General features: G+C 40.6%; 1 protein-coding gene across 1 annotated transcript in view; it reads left to right on the top strand.

The window, feature by feature from the left end:
- Positions 1-17,060, top strand: part of abca12 (ATP-binding cassette, sub-family A (ABC1), member 12) — a 67,626-nt gene extending 50,566 nt beyond the window's left edge. The window contains 19 exon segments of the mRNA XM_039817649.1: positions 599-688; positions 1,718-1,805; positions 2,059-2,186; positions 2,378-2,465; positions 2,829-2,937; positions 4,170-4,224; positions 6,380-6,557; positions 6,686-6,801; positions 8,269-8,431; positions 8,668-8,921; positions 9,291-9,495; positions 10,311-10,420; positions 11,136-11,286; positions 13,534-13,668; positions 14,486-14,589; positions 14,886-14,978; positions 15,278-15,383; positions 15,694-15,831; positions 16,291-17,060. Coding sequence (XP_039673583.1) covers positions 599-688; positions 1,718-1,805; positions 2,059-2,186; positions 2,378-2,465; positions 2,829-2,937; positions 4,170-4,224; positions 6,380-6,557; positions 6,686-6,801; positions 8,269-8,431; positions 8,668-8,921; positions 9,291-9,495; positions 10,311-10,420; positions 11,136-11,286; positions 13,534-13,668; positions 14,486-14,589; positions 14,886-14,978; positions 15,278-15,383; positions 15,694-15,831; positions 16,291-16,395 — 2,416 coding nt within the window. The 3' untranslated portion in view covers positions 16,396-17,060.
- The last annotated feature ends 3,365 nt before the right edge of the window (positions 17,061-20,425 follow it).

Genomic DNA, 20,425 nt, shown 5'->3' with positions numbered 1-20,425 from the left:
CATATAAAAGACGGTATGGACGCTCTCCCCAGTCCTCTTCAGCTTGATATACAAAAGAGATTGAAAGTTAATATGTATATTTTTAATGCAATCAATGATAGGTTTATGGGTTCTTGGGAAGGTAATATGTAGTGGTCTTCACATTTTATGAACTTTCTCAGAGCACTGTGTTTTTTAGACTTCCCTCTATGAACAATACACATGTAATGATCTGAATGTTTATTAGTATACTTCTGTGTCTATTAAAAGGCAGGGGAAGGCTCAAATGAAAGAAATCCACTTAAATGTATGTCCAGCTCCCCACAGTAAGGATATTAGAATCACTGATTTTATCTCCATGGTCACGTTATTCACAATATTGTGATTTAGTAAATTTCACTTATACTTGCTTTTCTACTAGGAAACTTGGATAAATGCCAACTTTGAAACCCCAGCCACCAAGATTGATTTGAATAAATCAATAATGACTAAAACCAAACCTCTCTGCTATGTTAAAGCCTTATGAAGCCTCATTATTGTTGTATTGATGGTGTTGTTCACTAAAATGTCTGCCTAACCTTTGAGTTGAGGCTGACTGTCTGTTTTTCTCACTCCATAGTAACCAAAATCCCAACTCCGCCCAGCTGATGGACACCATGTTGTCATTCCCCGGGATGGATAACGCCTGCCTCAACAAGCCCGATAACCCGTACGTAATCACACCTCAAATGCCAGCTGCAAATGATAAATGTGTCATTGATACTCTGGGTGAACTGGGTGCTGAGTTTTTCTATGAATTCTACCTTTTTCCACATATACAGAATTTTTATATTTTAGTCATTGTCATTGTTTTCATGCCTCCTCCTAAACCTTGTTTCATTTTACTAGTCTGCCTTCTTTTCAATTCCTGCCGCCCTCTCTCTCTCCGGTCTCTCTCATGTCCCTCCTCTCTACTTTCCTGCCGCTAAGCTTAACGTATGTGGCTTAAAGCCTGCAGCAGGACTCTTCGATGCTAGAGCGTCATTTGTATTCCATAAACACCCTGTGTTTATAGAGGAGATGTTCCCCTTACAGGCACTCAAATCGATGTTGGCACTCATGAACCAAACCTCAGAGGAATTTTAAAATGCTCTGCCAAAAAAAAAAAGAAATAGAGGGAAGTAAAGTTCCTATGGTGCAAAAGAGATTGCATGTTTTGCTCATGATGTCCTATAATGTCAACATGACAATGACTGAAAGGGTGCTGAGTGCTGCATTTACATGTATAGTAAATATACTGTATAGTCCCTTGACTATGGTTATTGTTGTTGACCAAAGTAACAGGTGTGCATGTGATGTGCAAAGACAAGTCTATTGCTACAAATTGTGTCCAAACAAATGTCCCTGAAAGCATTTGGCAGGAAACACAATGTGGGGGAGTTGAACATCAACCCACACAAGCAAATTTCACACAATATGATATTACAGCACATATTTAACAGCTTTCAAAACAGTTTTCAACTGATATCAGAGAAACTATTTAGGTCCTGGTCTCACAAAAGTCCATGCAAGCTGCTCACAGCTGCTGTATGAATGGTTGCAGATTTTGCCACCATATGTACACACCTTTTTAGTATTGATGCAGGCCATCATATCAGCTCAGTTTCATGATGTGTTGGGTCTAGGGATAGTCTTGTGACATGACCACACACTGCAGACACTGAGCCACCATTTCACTTTGTGAATGTTTCCTTTTAAGGATTTGCACAAGAAGCACAAACAACTGGAGTTCCAGTGGGAACAGCTCCAAAGCATTTAGTGTCTGTAAATGCGCCAGTAAGGAACAGGTGAGACTGGGTCACTGAGAACTGTGTGTGTGTGTGTGTGTGTGTGTGTGTGTGTGTGTGTGTGTGTGTGTGTGTGTGTGTGTGTGTGTGTGTGTGTGTGTGTGTGTGTGTGTGTTTTTGTGTGTGTGTGTGTGTGTGTGTGTGTGTGTGTGTGTGTGTGTGTTGTGTGTGCGTGCGCCGGCGTAAATATCTGTGTGCGTGACTGGATGAAAAACGGCGAGTGTAATGCATTTGTCTCTTCCCTACACTACAGATCTGTGATGTGGACAGCTACCAGCCACCACATAAGATGATCCCTTCATCTCAGATTGTGTATAACCTGAGTGGCATCAATGTGGAAAACTACCTGGTGGCCACAGCAAATGACTTTATCAGGAACAGGTGAATGCAGCCAGTGTTTACATGTGGTTAATGTAGCCACATTGAGAATTTAACCTATGCTTCATTGATACTTTGCTGTAGTCTGATTGCTTATTAACACTCTGATTGCATACTATACAAAGCAATCTTCCAGTGTCCTTCTCAGTAGCATTGAGAGCACTTTGTGTTGATCATTGCATTTTTTATTTCAGGTATGGTGGCTTTGATTTTGGCATGCGACTCCCTTCTGACTTAAAAATGGACGTCACAACGGTTCCCGAAAACCGTACTCTGTCTAAGGTAATTTTGTCTCCATCTTCCCTGCTGCGTGTCTCGTTATCACTTTAATCGCTGTACTGGTGAGTAGTTGAAAGTTAATACATGACATCCTATCCTGACGTTGTTTGACTACAAGGCTTGCAGATGGAGCTACCTTGTAACACCATTAGTGTCATCATAAATATGATTTACTGAAGTAATTGTGCCACTGTTTTAGTGTGACATTTTCTCAGATAATGACTGCATTTATTGTGTCTTTAAAGCCTTGGTTTCAAAACAATATAAAGCATATTGTAGTGAGGTAGTAGTCTTATATATCCTGATATGTAGCAGTGTGAGTGATGGTTTCTATGCATGTCTATGTTTGTGCTTGCATTGGTTTAGGTCTGGTTCAACCCAGAGGGACTACACACAATGCCAGCATACTTAAACAGCCTCAGCAACCTTATCCTACGTTCCAATCTTCCAGCAGACAAGGATCCACCTAAATATGGTAAGCTGGAGATGGTGCTGAAATAAATAAATGTAAAAGGTATTTATGGTGTTATTGTCCTTTATTAACACAGGCACACAACACTCTTAAGTTATTGTAAAAGATAGGCTTGAAATGAGACATGACTGGGATTGTGCAAAAGGGATGCACATGTCAGTATTAGAAAATTCTATATATCCAGCAAGGTGCTACTGATTGAACACCCAGTGCATTTTGTATACTAAATCTAAAGAGAGCTGTGAACTGTCTTTACTTATAGTTTATTTCACTGGATTAAAGCCAGGGGGTGCTGTGTGTCATTAGACTTCAGTATGCAGTATGCATGGTGAACACTGATGTGTGACGCTCACTGGTGAGCTATGCTAAATAGAAAGAGGCTGATTTCAGTACTGTTTTAGCTTTAAATCCCCCTGACCATGTGCTTGCGGGCAGGAATACACACACACACACACACACACACACACACACACACACACACACACACACACACACACACACACACACACACACACACACACACACACACACATAAACACACACATTTCTTCCACACTGGATGTTAATAGTGCTTGAGGGTAGAGTGAATGTTACCTGCAAACTCACGGCGGTGGCAAGGGTGAGGTTGCCATCATGCCACTCTCGCAGGACTCTCACATAACTGCCCCCTGACACAGATGTGCCATTACACTCACTGGTTCCAGTCTTCAAATGTGAATATATGATGGCATATTTAATATCTTTGGGTTTTTAGACTGTACGTCAGACAAAATGAGTAATTTGAATGTGTCATTTTGGGCTCTGAGAAACTGATGGGGTTTTTCCCATATTTTTCTACATTTTTAGACCAACCAATTTATTGAACAATCAAGAAATCGGCAGATGAGTTGATAATGAATATGCCCTTGAGCAAGCCACTGGGTCTCCAACCTGCTCAATGGCTGCTGTGCTTTGGGTTTGCTGACACTCTCCTATCTCAGGAAATGTGAAAGCAGAGACATGTAGGGAAGACGTTTATGTCTTTGAGCATCCAGAACACCCTGAAAAAATGATGAAGAAAATTCAATTTCCTTTGTATGCACTGGCAAATTAAATCATCTTTCACTATACTTTTCAATTGACTGTGTCCCAGGCTAAGAGAATATTATTGCTCATTTGGTTCCTGTGCTGAAAAATAGCCTATATGCTTTTGTTTTTCTATTGCTAACACAATACTCTGTTTCTTTCTATTACAGCCATTTCAGTTTCCAGTCACCCCTATTTCGGTCGGGCGGATGATGAAGATGCAGTGTAAGGACTGCACTCAAAATTCTTCCTTTTTGCTGAACTGAAATAAAATTAAATGGCTGTACTTCAAAAAAAAAAAAACTTATCAGCATTCTAAATGGTGAAAATATCCCAATGTTGTTTGGCAGAGCCCAAGTTAAATTATTGAAGCATCCTACTTTTCAATTCAGGACATCAAAGTCAGGTGGACTCAGGGCATGGAGGTACATGACAGCAGTATTTACCCATATTTGATTTTCTAAATGGATTTCCCTGAGCTTGCACTATTGATCAGAGTCCCAACATAATGAGTGTTTACCCTGAAGGTGGCACAAAGGTGGATTGATTCTACCCCACTCCCCAAAATGAGTGTATTTAAAATACTCCACATTCTGCTTTAGAGACCCAGACTGCGAAAGTAGTCCTTGCGTGTATGTGATGTGATCAGTTGAGGGTAGGGAGGCAGCATGTGAATGTGCCGGCCGGCCAGGAGTTATCTAGTCTCGCATTGTCAGGCCTATCTCCACAGTGCTGCAGAGGAAGGTCTGGCTAGTCTGCACAGCATTCCGGGATGGGAGAAAAATGTGCTCTGGTTTATTGGCATTTCTTTGAACCAATCACAATCAGGGCTAAGCACTGGACTCAATGACGGAACTTGTTTTGGTGGAACATGTGTACGTTTAAAAGTTGTTTTAGTTGTGCAACAGAAAACTCAGATTCAACAGATAGTCTAGCTAGCTGTCTCGATTTCCCCTGCAGAGATGTAAGGAGCAGTTAACCATAGTCCTCATAAATTGAAAGTTTAGAATGCCAACACAAGAAAAGCGGAAGGTGAGGGACATCCGGCCTAAAAGGAGGGATGTCCGGCAGAATTTCCCATGACATCTGAACAATCCTGAAAATGAACCATCAACAATATAGACAAGGAGTTATCTGTCTGTGAATCTGGGAGGCGGAGCTTATAAATGGTTTGCGCAGCATCGCTTACTGCACCTTTAAGCCTTTCACCGGCTATTTCCCTGTGTTTACTGCCCTTTAATTTCTTTATATACTCCACATTTCTTTGTGTGTAGTATCTACGTAGCTGTTTACCTGCTTAGGTACTGCAGCGGCGGCAAGTGCACAGTTACCCCTCTGTGAAATTCTGCTTCCTCGCGTTATCTATTGATTTGGCCTTAGCCGTGTTAAAGACACAACAGTCTTATAACTCCACATGTCTTGATTCTCACAGTGTGGTAGCTCCATGGGAAATATGTAAGGCTATATTGACCATACTGCTAACAAACCTGCTAGTTGCTGCTGCTGCTGCTGCTGGCTATCCTCTGTAGTTAGTGCCGCCCTCTCAAACGCCCACCGCATGTCCTTCCCTGTTTTTGTCTCTCCTTCCCACTTGGTCACACTCCAAGCTTCATCCTCATCCTATTTTTCAGCCTCATGCAGCTTTTTCTGTTTGGTTGGTGGTGGTGTGCCCCAGCCAGAGGCGAGGGCTAAAAAAGAGAGCATGGGAGATGAACAGGTATCGGCATCAAGAAAGTTTGAATGAGCGCACTGGGTTGAAAAGTAAGGGGGCTATGAAGGATCAAAGCCTCAGCTGGTTGTCTGGGGTCTTCTCTGGACAATAGGCTCTGCAGTCACACAGCAGCAGCACTGGCTTACTGATTATACAGCAATAGCAGTGAGAAGTTGTTCTCTACATGAAGCAAGCTGTTTCTGTTGCAGTTATTATCTTGTCAGAGGCGAGGCACAAGCATCTCTTTTAACAAAGCTGTTAGTCATTAATGAAATTCTATTTATTGTGAGCCACTTCAATCGTTCAAATGAGTCAGGTCCCAGCAGGGAACAATATGATAGTTTGTATCATAGAGGGCTTTAATATAGGCCATTGTTTTTGAAAAGGAATTACACCAGGTTGCCTCATTCAAAGTGACTCAGCACCTCAAAGTATATTGATTTGTTTGTGCACTTTGTTGTCCGTGCATCTAAACCTGTAGCTAGTGTAGCACTGCAGCCTTAAAGTTCAAACTAAATTAGTACAACACAACTTAACATGCAGGGATGTAATGGGCAATAATAGAGTTGATGTAGTCGAATGATAATTCACTTATTACCAACATGGCTGATAATTAATGATGCCAGTGTCGTCACTGACATCTGAATGATCCTATTATTTTCCTCACAGTATCCAGGGAATTCTTCATATTCTCGTGGCCGTGTGTGTGCTGACGGGTTTTTCAATCACGACAGCCAGCTTCGCCATCTATGAAGTCAACGAACACCACAGCGGCGCCAAGAGGCTCCAGCACATCTCTGGCATCAGCGAGCCTTTCTATTGGGCTGTGAACTTCTTTTATGACATGGTAACATCCTTTATCAAATTATAAAACATATTATTACATCATTATGAATATAGTGATTCATTATTGATTTGGAACTCTTTCTAATTGGGCCTTCATGCTACTTCATCGTGTCCCGTCTTTTTCCGTAGGTCATGTATTTAATCCCTGTGACCTTGACTGTTGGTGTGATCGCAGCCTTCCAGATTCCAGCATTCACAGAACAACAAAATTTGGGCGCTGTCACCCTGCTTCTGGTACTCTTTGGGTGAGTAATTTGGTCTCTCAGCTGTCTCAGCTGTGCAGTCTAAGAACATATTCACAGGGACTTTAGGGGGTTGATTTACAAAGCCTACCAAAATAATGACCGTCAGTTTATGGCATTGTTGGTCTTTCGACTTGTTTGTTCATGAATAATATTAAAAACAATAATTTCATCAACTAAAAGGTTTCTAGAAAAAGCATGTCCTCACATGCACACTGTATTTTCTAGCATCCACTGCATATTACTTTGTGTGCCACTAAGTTGGATTTACTGCACTGAGCTGGAGGCTGGCGGCTGCTGCTCTTCAAACGCAAACACAGCTCCATTTTTCAGACTTTCTTGCAAAGACAGATGGTGGTAGGACTGAAAGGCTGATAGAAAAATCACTACCAACATGTTTATCCTATTCAAGCCAAAGACGGTAGGGAGAAAGGGAGGGAGGAGGGATCAGGAAGCAACATGGCTAATGGCAATAACAATGGCATAATCTCACAATAAAAAGGTTTTACAATTAATCTGACAATGAGATTTAGGTTTTTGGAAAGGTGCCAAACCAATGAAACGCCATGTTTCCTCAAATCTGGGTTACTGAGATTGTTTACATCATTCCCTAAATGTAGCTAAAACTTAGTCTCATATGTTTCCTGTTGCTGTCGCAGGACTTATCCTAAACCCTAGATCTTAGGAGGCCAAGTCAGCACTCTGCTTCTCAATTATCAGACAGATGTCTCCCTCCCAAGCAATGAATAATCAGTCTGTCAGGCGGCACCCACCTGGTCTGGTCTGCAGCCTTCTTGCTTCTGTTCCTTGTCATGGCTTGGCACCAGCGGTCTGCCTACCAGGCACTTTTTTTGGGCATGGCACGCAGATGCTTTGTCTCTGTCTGGCTCTATCTGTCTGTCTCTTTTTTTCCACACCCTACTTTCTCCTTCATCATTTCTTTCCTTCTCCCTCCTTCTCTGTCTTGCTGACCCAGACACCCCAATCAAATGAACAAGCAGATTGTGTGAGAGAAAAGAGAGAACAAAAAAAGGAAAAAGATGTTCTGCCACCAGGGGAATAAAAGGGAGAAGTAATTTATCTTCCTCTCTTTTGGCGTCATGAGTGAATGTTTACCCTCCTCATGGTGTGGTAGTTTTCTTCCTTCCCTTTTCTGTATTCTTTGGTGTCTATTTTCATCAGGCTCACAGCTGCTCTGTTTAGTCGGTGAAAGACCTGAGGCACTTCAGTTAAAAATGCAAGGTCATGTCATTTTATTTTAGTTTTTTTTTTTTTCTTGTGAGGAGGACTGTATGCATTTTCCATATCCACTTTGTATGTTTGTTTTTGTGGGATTTCTGTATTTGGAAGCAAATATTTTATGGTGTGTGTTCGTGTGTGTGTGTGTGTGTGCGTGTGTGTGTGTGTGTGTGTGTAGTTATTTTTATTTAATGCTGCGTTTAAAGTATCCTGTCATCGTCAATTCCTCAGGTTTGCTACCTTCCCCTGGATGTATCTGTTATCAGGCGTCTTCAAGGATGCGGAGATGGCCTTCATCTCCTATGTGTGCATCAACCTCTTCATCAGTATTAACACCATCATGTCCACCTCCATCCTATACTTTCTGGGTGAAATTTCAAAGCGCAATTCTGAGGTCAGCATAAACTATCTGAGTCAAGATGCCTTTTGTTAGCAGCTGAATATCTGAAGTAGTTAAATGCACACTTAAATGTGTGAATGTCCGGTCCCTGTAGCTGCAGTGATATAGAGTTGCAGAGGAGTATCACATATCTGGTGACAGGGAACTGAACATTACAATTCAGGATGAGCATCCCCCCCCCCCCCACACTCCCTTCTCAATGTCTTTTGTTCTGTCCTTTCCTGCTGCAGTTTGTCAAGGAGATCTTCAGCAGCCTGTGCAACGCCTTCCTCATCTTCCCCCAGTTCAACTTTGGGAACGGGCTGGTGAAGCTGGCCAGGATGAACATAGAGGTCCAGCTGCTCAGTGGCTACGGCATTGACGCCTATCGGAACCCATTCTCCACAGATGCCCTGGGCTGGATGTTGATCTCCTCCTTCATCCAAGGCGTGGTCTTTTTCACCTTGCGCCTCCTGCTCAACAGGTTTCTCATACGCAAAGTCAGGTGAGGAATACAGAAGCCTGAGATGGTATGGTGATAACGTGAATGGCCTTAAAATCCTGTGTTACACATCCAGCCTTGTAATTGAATAGAGGATACTCTGTTTATAGACAATATGCAAATGGTTGAATCTGCATACAAGTTTCTTAAAGTAATAAAAAAAAAAGTTAAATTAAATTCTTTTTTTTATTATTCAAAATGAACAGAGTTTTAAAAATGGGAAAAAAAATAGCCAAAAGCATTGGGTCCCGAAGATACGCCTGAACCAATTTAGTTAAAATGTTTCAGTCAGTCACATATTTAATGTCAGTTGCTTACATTAACTTCAACACCTAGTAGTTACAATAAAAAAAAGTACATTTCCCTTTGCAGGAATCTGATTTGTGGCAGAAAAAGAGTGCCACTGGTGGCCTGTGAGGAACAGGATGTGGATGTGGCGACTGAGCACCAACGGGTGTCCAGTGGAGAAGCCAGCACAGACATACTGCAGGTCAACCAGCTGACTAAGGTCTATCAGCACCTCGGGAAGAAGGTCCATGCTGTCAAGAGGCTCTCTTTGGGCATCCCTGCAGGAGAGGTGAGCCTTAGCCTTTGCCCATAGTAGGAATACAAATGCAATCAATCCAAGTCAGTAAGAGAATGAAAGTGGCATTGCGTAATTAATTACTGTTATCAACCTCTTGTGACAACAGCATGACTCTAAACATCCAAAACTTAACTTACATTACAGCTCACTGTTGGTGTTTTGAAACTCAACACAATTCACAGTTGAGTTTCAAATACCAGGAAACACATTAAGGATTTGGAGGATTTGGATAAAACAAATTCAGGTGTATTTACATATAAACTAAAAGAATCAGTGGTGGTTCAGCACTTTCACATTCATCCAGTGGAGGTCAGTCAAAGGTGACAGATTTAATGTTTCATACAAATTTTATCTCAAAACCTATTTTTTTTTAACAAATATCATAGTAGTCTTTAAAATGAACAGTACTTTCATTCTCACAGGCTGCCTTCATTCTTCAGATAGTCTGCAATCCATGCTCTTACTGTCAATAAAATTGCATTTAGTGCGACTATGCCCCTGCAGTACTGGAGGTGCCTCTAGAGAGCACATCACATAAATCACCAGCTGGATTTGTCTGTAGGAAATACAACTGTCATGCCAGTAATACATATTTATCGTTTGTGACCAAAGTTGTCCAATATTACTGAAAATCATATCCCTCTGCGTTATGGCTGGCTCACCAAGTGTTCTGTGTTTTTCAGTCCGTAGATCTGATTATTGGCCATTATATCTTTGTAATCTTGGAAAAAGCCTAACATAGCATTATAGTACTATAATGTAAACAAATGCTTCACGATTTCTAAGCAATGGTTGGTCACTTACAGTGCTTTGGTCTGCTGGGAGTGAACGGAGCAGGAAAAACAACCACCTTCAAGATGCTGACCGGAGATGTTAGCCCCACTGATGGCACAGCACAGATCAGGGACTGGGATGGGTAAGCTGATCATGATGATTTTTTCATCATCATGCACATACAATGCAAACTTGAAACCAAAAATCGATATCATGAAAACTTGTGTTTTTTGCCTTTTGAGTAAGAATGTCAATATGTTTTTGCTATCCATTTTCTCTGTTTCTGCAATAGAGATTAGAAAAAGTATTTTATTGGTTAAAGCTTTATAGACACTGGCTGCTGGCTATATTTGCCCTCTTGCTTTTCCTTCCGTTTATACTTGGGCACTGCATGCACATATATTTGATAACTTAAAATATATTCCTGCAAACTAAAGATGATTTATGAGAATCACCGTAGAGGACACAACAGGAGCCATCACAGGACAAAGCTCTGATTTCATGTGCCCAAGCTGCACTGTCTAATGAATCCGAGCTAGATTTAATTTGCATAACACATATATCCACAAATGGGGGATGTTATTGCCTCCCACCAGCCAAAATGTGTACATAAATGGTTTGGGCTTTAGCAAGTAGCAGCTGTTTCTTATACCCAAATCTCAAGCTATCCTATACAGTTATAAACCACTGTACTCATGAGTCAGGCTCCCCCATAACAGCTCTGTTGTTAAGCTGTTTGGTGGGTATTCCCAGCAGGCAGCAGGGCTGACGGAACACCCTACATGTCCATCTGCCCTACACCATGTGGTGGATGCCACTTAAAAGAAATATGTCTTTCTTTATCTTCTTTTCCCCAGGGGCTTGGTCGACATCATGGAGTGCCGTAACAAGGGAATTAACATCGGCTACTGTCCCCAGGTGGATGCGCTGGACAATCTGCTCACTGGAAAAGAGCACTTGTACTTCTACGCTCGCATTCGAGGCATCTCAAAGAGGAAGATAGACGGGGTAAGGAAGAGCTTCAGACTCTCTTGCTTTCCAAAGCTAGTGACAACACCATCTACAAAATGACATGGGATCTGATATGAATTCAAAGGTGCACTGCCACTGCAGGACTAGTCACTGTTGATGCCTCCATGCATACTTACTCAGAGGGTGTGAAGTGTTGAGTGATGTGTGCTGAAAGCTGTACTATCTGTAGCAAAATGGGAAAGCTTTTGTTGTCAGCTCGTGCAATCCAAACTACAGAATTAAGCTGATGCTGTATGCTTCACTGCAGGCAAATTTACATTTAAACAGTACTTTGATGATGAGAGGATCTCATTTGACATGTCACTTTAGCCCCATTCTTCCCATTTATCTTTCTGAGAACTAATCAATCTTGCCTCTGTGGTGATTACTGAGTGTGCCTGTCTTTCACTGCTGCTGCTGACATGAGAGGAATCGGCAGAACAGCCAATCAACAGATGATGTGATTTTCCATCTTGATTTTTTTTTTTTCCCAAAAAAGAAACAGAAAAGAAACAGCTCAGAGGTGTGCGAAATTGTGTGCACAAGACAAATCTAAATTGTATACATAAAAACATCTATCTATGTTTGTCTCTCTCTTTATGCCACTTTACAACTTTGAATGCTGAAGTACAACATTGATTTTCTCTGACAATCTCAGTCATATAATAAACAGAATCACGCAACACACAATAGCAAGGATGCTCGTAGACACACGGACACACACTTACTTACACAGACAGTGAAGCAAAAAAAATGGATCTGTCTGGCTCTAATCGGCATCACTGCTGTTGTTACAGCTCCTCTTCTCTGGTCAGGATAGTGATAACAATGGTTATAATGGCCACAGCTTCGGTGTTGGGCTAATTCACAAAGATGAGGTTATATATAGAGTTCCTCTTATGTTGTCTCCCGCTGAGAGTCCCCTAGCTGTGGATAATGAGACAAGCCTTAATGGGGTCATTTCGCATTGACATGATTTTGTCAGGCTTAATGAGCTGTTGCATCAAAGGTAATAGAAAGTGGCTTTTATGAGAGAACGTTAAAAAACAACATATTTTGATGTAAACCAGTCAGGTCTACAGTATACCATGCTGCCAGTGCTAATCTTTGAAATGTAGCTGTGGATACTGTGTATTTGTCTAAAGTATGTAATGTCCTAGACTGGGATCACTGAACTCAGAATAATTTGTAAAAAGCAAATCCTCTTACAGAGAAAAAGCAGATAATCTTTAGTGAACAGAGCTATCTACTGCATTGGCTTGCCTCATTGATCTGGTTCCCCAACTTGCCAACAAATGTAAAATCACCTCAAGCTATTTGAAAATAAACCGGAATTTACAGCACATTATTTAATGTGATAAATAGGCAAGCATAGGGATTTTTAAACAACTGATATGGTTATGAGCCGTTAACTTTTTTTTATTCATTCCTGCTTTCAATGTGGTTTAACACACATGATGAATTGATATGCACCAGATATAGTATGCTGTGTTTGTTCCTGTTCTCTAAAGCCCTCAAGACAGCATGGAGCTTAGATAGAATAAAGTCGCCAAGTAAAGTCATGATTGTTGTACAAACAAAATTAAATATGCATGGGAATGGGACAGATAGATACTTCAGTTATTTGCAGTGCAGCTGGACAGAACAGGAGGAGGCAATAGCATGAAAATAATTATTAAGTAGCCAATGAGTTGTAGGGCTACCCTTTTCCCTCAGAAAAGCTTTCTGTAAATCTACCTTTTCCTTCCGTGATCAGGTCCTCAATTGTGTGTAGTGGAATATTGGATTTTTTCTCCAGAGAGAGGTCCTCCAGTTGATTGATTAAAGTGATGGAAAATCAACTTCCTGTAAAGGTCTGATGTTGTTTAGATCTGCCGGAGCCAAAGTAGGGGTGTTGACGTTCTCCTCATGTGCATGAAACTAGGGAGCAGCATACTGGTCTATGGAATTAGTCTCACATTCCTTTATGGTCATAGAGCCATGCAGAACAGTCATTAAACCTACTGACTCCTGACTGAGTATATGACTGTAAGACCATTACATATCTCCTACACTAATTAGCAGTTTGCAGAAGACACAGATTGGAGGTTTCCATTACCTTCCTTCAGCTATAAACCTATTTGGAAGAAGACAATGCAAATTACTATTACCTTAAACGACTATAGTTTTCTATCATTTCTAACTGTAAATATGGTGTTTATCTTGTCCATCCACTGTATAATCCCTTGCATGTTTCCTTTAAAGGTGGTGACCTACCTACTGAAGAGGCTGCAGCTGAGCTACCATAAAGACATCATTACTGATGGTTACAGTTGCGGCACCCGCAGGAAGCTCTCCACTGCACTGGCTCTAGTTGGGCATCCGCAAATCCTGCTCCTGGTGAGGACACACCTGTACACGCCGCTGTAGCTGCCCATTTAGTTGCCTAACTGGCCACCAGACAGCAAATATTAAACTAACTATACACTATTGTTCCTCCTGAAAGGGTCTTTGAAGTAAAGTAGATATTGATTCCCTGGACTTGACAGATCTCACATAGTTAATTAGTCTGTTTACTCTGACTCACCCACGGGTGGTCTTCCCCGTTAGCTTTCAGCTTTACTTATGTCTCTAACAAATCGTCCCTTCTCTTCCTCTCTCTCCTTCCTTGTATCCTCAACGCTATCCATTTCTTCACTTACCTTCATTGTTTTTGTTATATCAACGACATTTCATTTATGGGATTGTTCCTGTGCCGCTGAAGGTTCCGCCGGATGTCCCTCACATTCCACTCTCTTGGTGTTGGCATTCTAAACTCATTCTAAGTTCATTCCTGAGGCTATTTTGCACCTGGCTCTTAGCGCCGCCCAAGATGATTGTGATGAGTTTAAAGAAATGCCAATAAACCAGAGCACGTTTTTCTCCCATCCCACAATGTTGTGTGGACCAGCCAGACCTTCCTTTGCAGCACTGTGGAGATAGGTCTGGCAATGCGAGGCTACTTTGTCTTTAACACTTTGCCTCCCATCTCCCATCCTATTTTGCAATTATACATTTGTCTTTACTCTTTCTCGTTCACCCTGCCCTTGTTTTTCCCTTCTCCTACAGTATGTACTGCACACTTTTTGCAAAACACTGCCCTCCTCAATTAACTCCTTGTTTTCCCTTGATCTCTCCATCTTGTTTTTAACCTTCCTCATTCCTTCTCTCTCCGCAGGATGAGCCAAGCTCTGGCATGGACCCTCGCACCAAGCGTCACCTGTGGAAAATCATCTCTGAAGAAGTGAAAGGAAAATGTGCTGTGGTCCTCACCTCTCACAGGTTAATGAAGTGAAATGTGAAATACATACACCTGCTACATACACTTGCTACAGTCTGTCATCGCTGATAAAATTCTAGTATTTTGAATACACAAATTGTTAAGGATTAGGGCTACAACTACAGGTAAAGAAAGTAAGGTGAAGGTGGGCGTTCCCCCCACAATATACTGTAGGATACTAGGATAAGTACTAAATGTATTTTTGGCATGTACTGTAATTACTAATGGCTAATTACTGTATGCTCAAAAGGGTCCTAGTGTGACCTTTTATCTTTCTCTCCTTGTCTCCGTCTCTCAGCATGGAGGAGTGTGAGGCACTGTGCAGCCGTCTTGCCATCATGGTGAAAGGTCAGTTCCGTTGCCTGGGCTCCCTGCAGCACATTAAGAACAGGTTAGTGACCTCTGCTCGTCCTCCAATTTAGCCGTTACTGCTCTCCCCACCCTGCACCTACAACCTCCTATTCTTCCCCCTCTGTGGTCCTTTGCGTAACTGAATGCTCAATTTTACTTGTAAAGCTTGATTTATGGTTCTGTGTTGAATTTACGCCGTAGGTACATACGTAGGTAGAATACACACACACACACACACACACACACACACACACACACACACACACACACACACACCCACCCCCAACCCTCAGACATGTAATACCACAGTGCTTTGTTCATAAAATCTCTTTTGTGCAGGTTCGGCAGCGGGTTCACTGTGAAGATGTACTTGGCCGAGGCCTCCTGTGACACAGAGGCAATCACTGGCTTCATGCGGCGCCAATTCCCCACCACTTATCTCAAGGTCAGCTTTGCCAGCTTTCCAAGAAGTTAAGAGTACTTGGTAGAGAGGAGAGAAAAGTATACATTGCATAGCAATACATTGAAGTTGTATGTATGATGATGAGCATGGTAAGAAGCATACCAGCTATACCAGTATTGTTGTTATAAGATTTAGCAAGCAGGGAATTGTATTTCGGTGATATGTGTTTGATGTTTAGTTGGCTGAAACTGGTATAAACAGCTGTTTACTGTGTTTTACAGTATTTTGGTTACACAGAGATTATATTTCACAATATTTAACCCTTTTCTTGTTGATCTTTCTCAATACACAGGACCAGCACTCCTCTATGGTGGAGTACCATGTACCAATTGCTCCTGGAGGGGTGGCTGACATCTTCGACCAGCTGGAGTCCAACAAGAATGCTCTGCAGATCAAACACTTTTCTGTGAGCCAGACCACACTGGATGAGGTGAGAAAAAGAGACAGGAAATAAACAGAGAAAGAAGGAGAACTAGTGTGAGGCTTTGTAGGGGTGGGTGGATGGCAGCGAGGGACATAAAAAAGGGACAGGAGATGAGAAAAAAAGAGAGAGGGTGGGAGGGGATGCAGAGACAGAAGAAAGCTGAGTTGGAGTGAAAGACTGAGTTGAAAAAGTTTAAAAGAGGCAGAGGGAAACTGACAGAGGGTATGCCTGAGGGAAAATAAATGGAATATGAGTTGGGGAGAGAATCCATGAGCTTCATATGCAGCCAGTGCTGATATTCTTCAACTACTCTGCCCTTCTGGGGCTCTGGGATTGGAAGATACCATTGGCAGAATGAAGAGAGGGGGGTCCGGGAGGGAAATTGACCAGCAGATTAACTAAAATTATGGATTTCAGAGTTTTTAATATTGACATGATGCTTAAATTATTACTGAACCTTTACAGGTCTTCATCAACTTTGCCATGGATAAGATCGGGATGGAATCCATATCACTTGACAGCGAAGAAGAATGTGATGACCTGGACTCCATTAAGGCAGTAGAAACATAGAGCTGACTGCCATCCTTCCTTAACCATTTTGTCTGTGTCCACTATAAAATGAAGCACAATATATGTTTATAGTAAGTCTGCCCTTACTATATGTGTGAAAAATAAGAGTTTAAGCCATTAATGTTTTCAAAATACTGATTCTGTTTTGAAAGTGTCTTGACTAATCACATAAAGGGCAACTATTAATTAAAAGTAGAAGGGGATATGCCCACATATGCATGTGAAACATGTTGATATACATTGAAGTGACTTATCTAACACGTCACACACCTGTTAACCTTTAATTTTCTGGATCTTAATATTTATGAAGAAAAGGATGAATCATATAGACTTTTAATTGTTCTCTGTGGGTGGGTCACTGCTTACTTATAGATTATTATAACATAGTAAATGAAAAAAACACTGTATTCTCTATTTAGAATAATTTTCATTTTGACCAAACATTGCAAAACATGATTTTACATCATCTTAAAGCACACACACACTAAACTAAATATGTTATTTTTTTAATCTAAAGTACATGTAATTATGCCTATATGGAAGAGAATTAGGGCCACATGTGAAAATGAATTGAGTTCTGAGTTTAAAGTAAGAATCCTTTTTCGCGTGGCCCTAATCCTCTTTGGTATATTTGTATTATTCTAATAAAGGTATTTTCAAAACAACTGCTGTTTATTTGCCTATTGTAGGCAGCCTAGATGGTTTCTTATAAGGTCTATGGTTTGAGCACCAGAACACATTCAAGATTTAGATTTTGCTGCTATATGGTAGACCTAAACCACTAACATTCCAGCTAATTTCTTATGACTAGATTACAAATGTGAGCTTCTGTTTTGCGGTTAAATTGCGTATTTGTGTTCAGAAATAAACTTTCGACTACGGATTTTACTTTTCTTTTTTTTTTTTTTTTTGCAGAAATAAAATTCCTTCCATCTCGTCGTGCTTGTGGTAGTGTCATAGACCAGTGGTTCTCAAACTTTTTTCAATAATGTACCCCTTTTGAATTGTTTCTTTAAGACAAGTACCCCCTGACCAGCGCTAATCATTTTCAGTAGAAAAAAAGTGTATACAAACAGGAACAGTACAGCGATGTCAGCGATAGATTTACTAAACAACAGCCTTGTAATAAAAAAAAAAACATTTAAATGCTAATGAGAAAAAGAGACAAAAACTTGGAAAAAGATGGTAAAAGAAGGAAGGAAGTAAGGCAAGAACAGGTCAAAATAGTATCAAAAACTTCAAAAACAGTGACATAGGAAGAAAAAAGCAAGAAACTTATGAAAAGTAGAAGGACAGTATAGGAAGGAAGGCAAGATTAGGCGACACAAATGTCACATTTTTGGTAGGAAAAAAAAAATCTTTATAAAGAGGAACACCGTGGTGAAGTTAGTTTGATGTTGGATATTCGACAGATATTCGGATATTCATTTCAGGTTCGTCAGCAGTTCCTGCTATGCTTTCACTCAGTCTTGAAAGAAAACAATAGGACACCCATTTGCTCCTAACTGCTTGGTTTTTACCTAGGGACCGTCAATAAATTACGTTGTGAACTGAATCTATTTCCAATAGCTTGTATATCAGATGTTCAAAACATTCCAGACCAATGCAGAGCTGTTCTGCTATGTGGTACTAAAAAGACACACCTCACTATAAATTAATATTTTGCACCTACTATTTTTTTGATTTTTTTTTAAGAACCCCATTCATTTCCTATGGAAAACGGCTTTTTGCTCAATAGCGTCCAAGTTATGGGACCCAAACACCCCAGACCAATGCACACCTGTTCTGCTATGTGGTACTAATAAGACACACCTCACTATAAATTAATATTTTGCACCCACTATTTTATTTAAATGTTTTTAAGAACCCCATTCATTTCCTATGGAAAATGGCGTTTTGCTCAATAGCATCCAAGTTATGGGACCCAAACACCCCAGACCAATGCACACCTGTTCTGCTATGTGGTACTAATAAGACACACCTCACTATATAATGAATGAACTGTATGATTTAGAGTCTTGGGTGAGGTATCGTTGAAGTCAGACGGGAGTTCCCTTTTCATTATCGACGATTTGCAGTGTCTGAGTACCGCTCAAATGCACTGTCCCAAGGACCGGCGTCCGCCAGTAACCCTGACGTGCGTAGAGGAGCGAGGGCCCATCCAACACTGCTTTCAGCTTTAATGAACCATTGATTTTTTATTATGATCTGTCAGCCAAATATTTTAGGCATCCAGCATATATATATATATATATATATATATATATATATATATATATATATATATATATATATATATATACACACACACACATGCACACATATCTCACACACATAATCACTCACAGAAATGTAGGAAGTAAAGAGCATGTGAAGTAATTACAGAGGCCTATTAAGTACTGTCCCTTTGATACATTGACCATGATAAGGTGCTATGGTAGATTGTGTGTAGAAGTGGTAGTGCAAAAGTAAAAAAAAACTAAACAAACATTGTAGGGATATAATCAGTGCAAAACCGTCACTGTTGTTAAATAGAATTTATCAAGAAGTATGGACATTGTGTAAAAATAGAAAATGGCTTGAGAAAATAATGTAATTTAAGGAACTAGAGCACTAGTTAAAATAAAGCAAAATAGGTACAGATTGCAAATGTCAATAAAGGTAATGTAAAGATCACAGTCCAGACTGTGGAGAGGGGTTAATATAACCTGTAAAAGCAGTCAGACATATATGGGATATCAGAGATAAGGCAAAGTGATGTGGTGGTGGGGCCAGAAATTAGACTCATGCTGAAAAGTCTGATTCTATCCTCCCCTTCTGTGACACATTGTAAAGCCGAATGGCCAAGAGACACAGGACATTCTAAGTCTATCTGATGAACATGACAGTGACAAAAGTCTGCTAATGAAAATGCTCTTCTGGTTGTTGAATGTGTTGTGTAGTGGGGGACAGTCATTATCAAGGATTGCCAGCATCATGTTCAGTGTCTTTTTCTCTGCTGTTAATGTGATGCACTCTAGGTCCATGCAAACAACATCTCTCCTTACCAGCCTGTCAAGTCGCCCAACATCCTTCTTCTTTATGCTGCCTCCCCGGCAAAACACAGCATGGGAAAGGACACAGGCAAGGTGGTGTGTCTAATTTGTACTACATTGAAGAACAGTTCTACATTGGTCTGGGGTGGTTGGGTCCCATAACTTGGACGCTATTGAGCAAAAAGCCATTTTCCATAGGAAATTAATGGGATTCTTAAAAAAATGTAAATAAAATAGTAGGTGCAAAATATAAATTTATAGTGATGTGTGTCTTATTACTACCACATAGCAGAACAGGTCTGCATTGGTCTGGGGTGTTTGGGTGCCATAACTTGGACGCTATTGAGCAAAAAGCCGTTTTCCATAGGAAATGAATGGGGTTCTTAAAAAACATAACAAATGGTAGGAGCAAAATATAAATTTATAGTGAGGTGTGTCTTATTAGTACCACATAGCAGAACAGGTGAGCAATGGTCTGGGCTGTTTGGGTCCCATAACTTGGACACTATTGAGCAAAACGTTGTTTTCCATAGGAAATGAATGGGGTTCTTAAAAAAAAATCATAAAAAATAGTAGGTGCAAAATATTAATTTATAGTGAGGTGTGTCTTTTTAGTACCACATAGCAGAACAGCTCTGCATTGGTCTGGAATGTTTTGAACACCTGATATACAAGCTATTGGAAATAAACGCAGTTCACAACGTAATTTATTGACGGTCCCTAGGTAAAAACCAAGCAGTTAGGAGTAAATGGGTGAATATCTGTCGAATATCCAACATCAAACTAACTTCACCACGGTAAGAGGAACACTGTTCTACAACAGCCTTACGTGAGATATTTAACTAAATGTTTAATAATTATTAAACATTTAGTTAAATATCTCATGTACCCCCTGCAGTCCTCCAAAGTACCCCCATTTGAGAAACACTGTCATAGACTGTATATTGGGTAGTATCATAGACAGTATGGGTAGTATATATATCTATGGTGGGTGG

This window comes from Perca fluviatilis, chromosome 12 (assembly GCF_010015445.1).
Source record: "Perca fluviatilis chromosome 12, GENO_Pfluv_1.0, whole genome shotgun sequence".
Lineage (NCBI taxonomy): Eukaryota > Metazoa > Chordata > Actinopteri > Perciformes > Percidae > Perca > Perca fluviatilis.
This window is presented reverse-complemented; position numbering and strand designations above follow the sequence as displayed.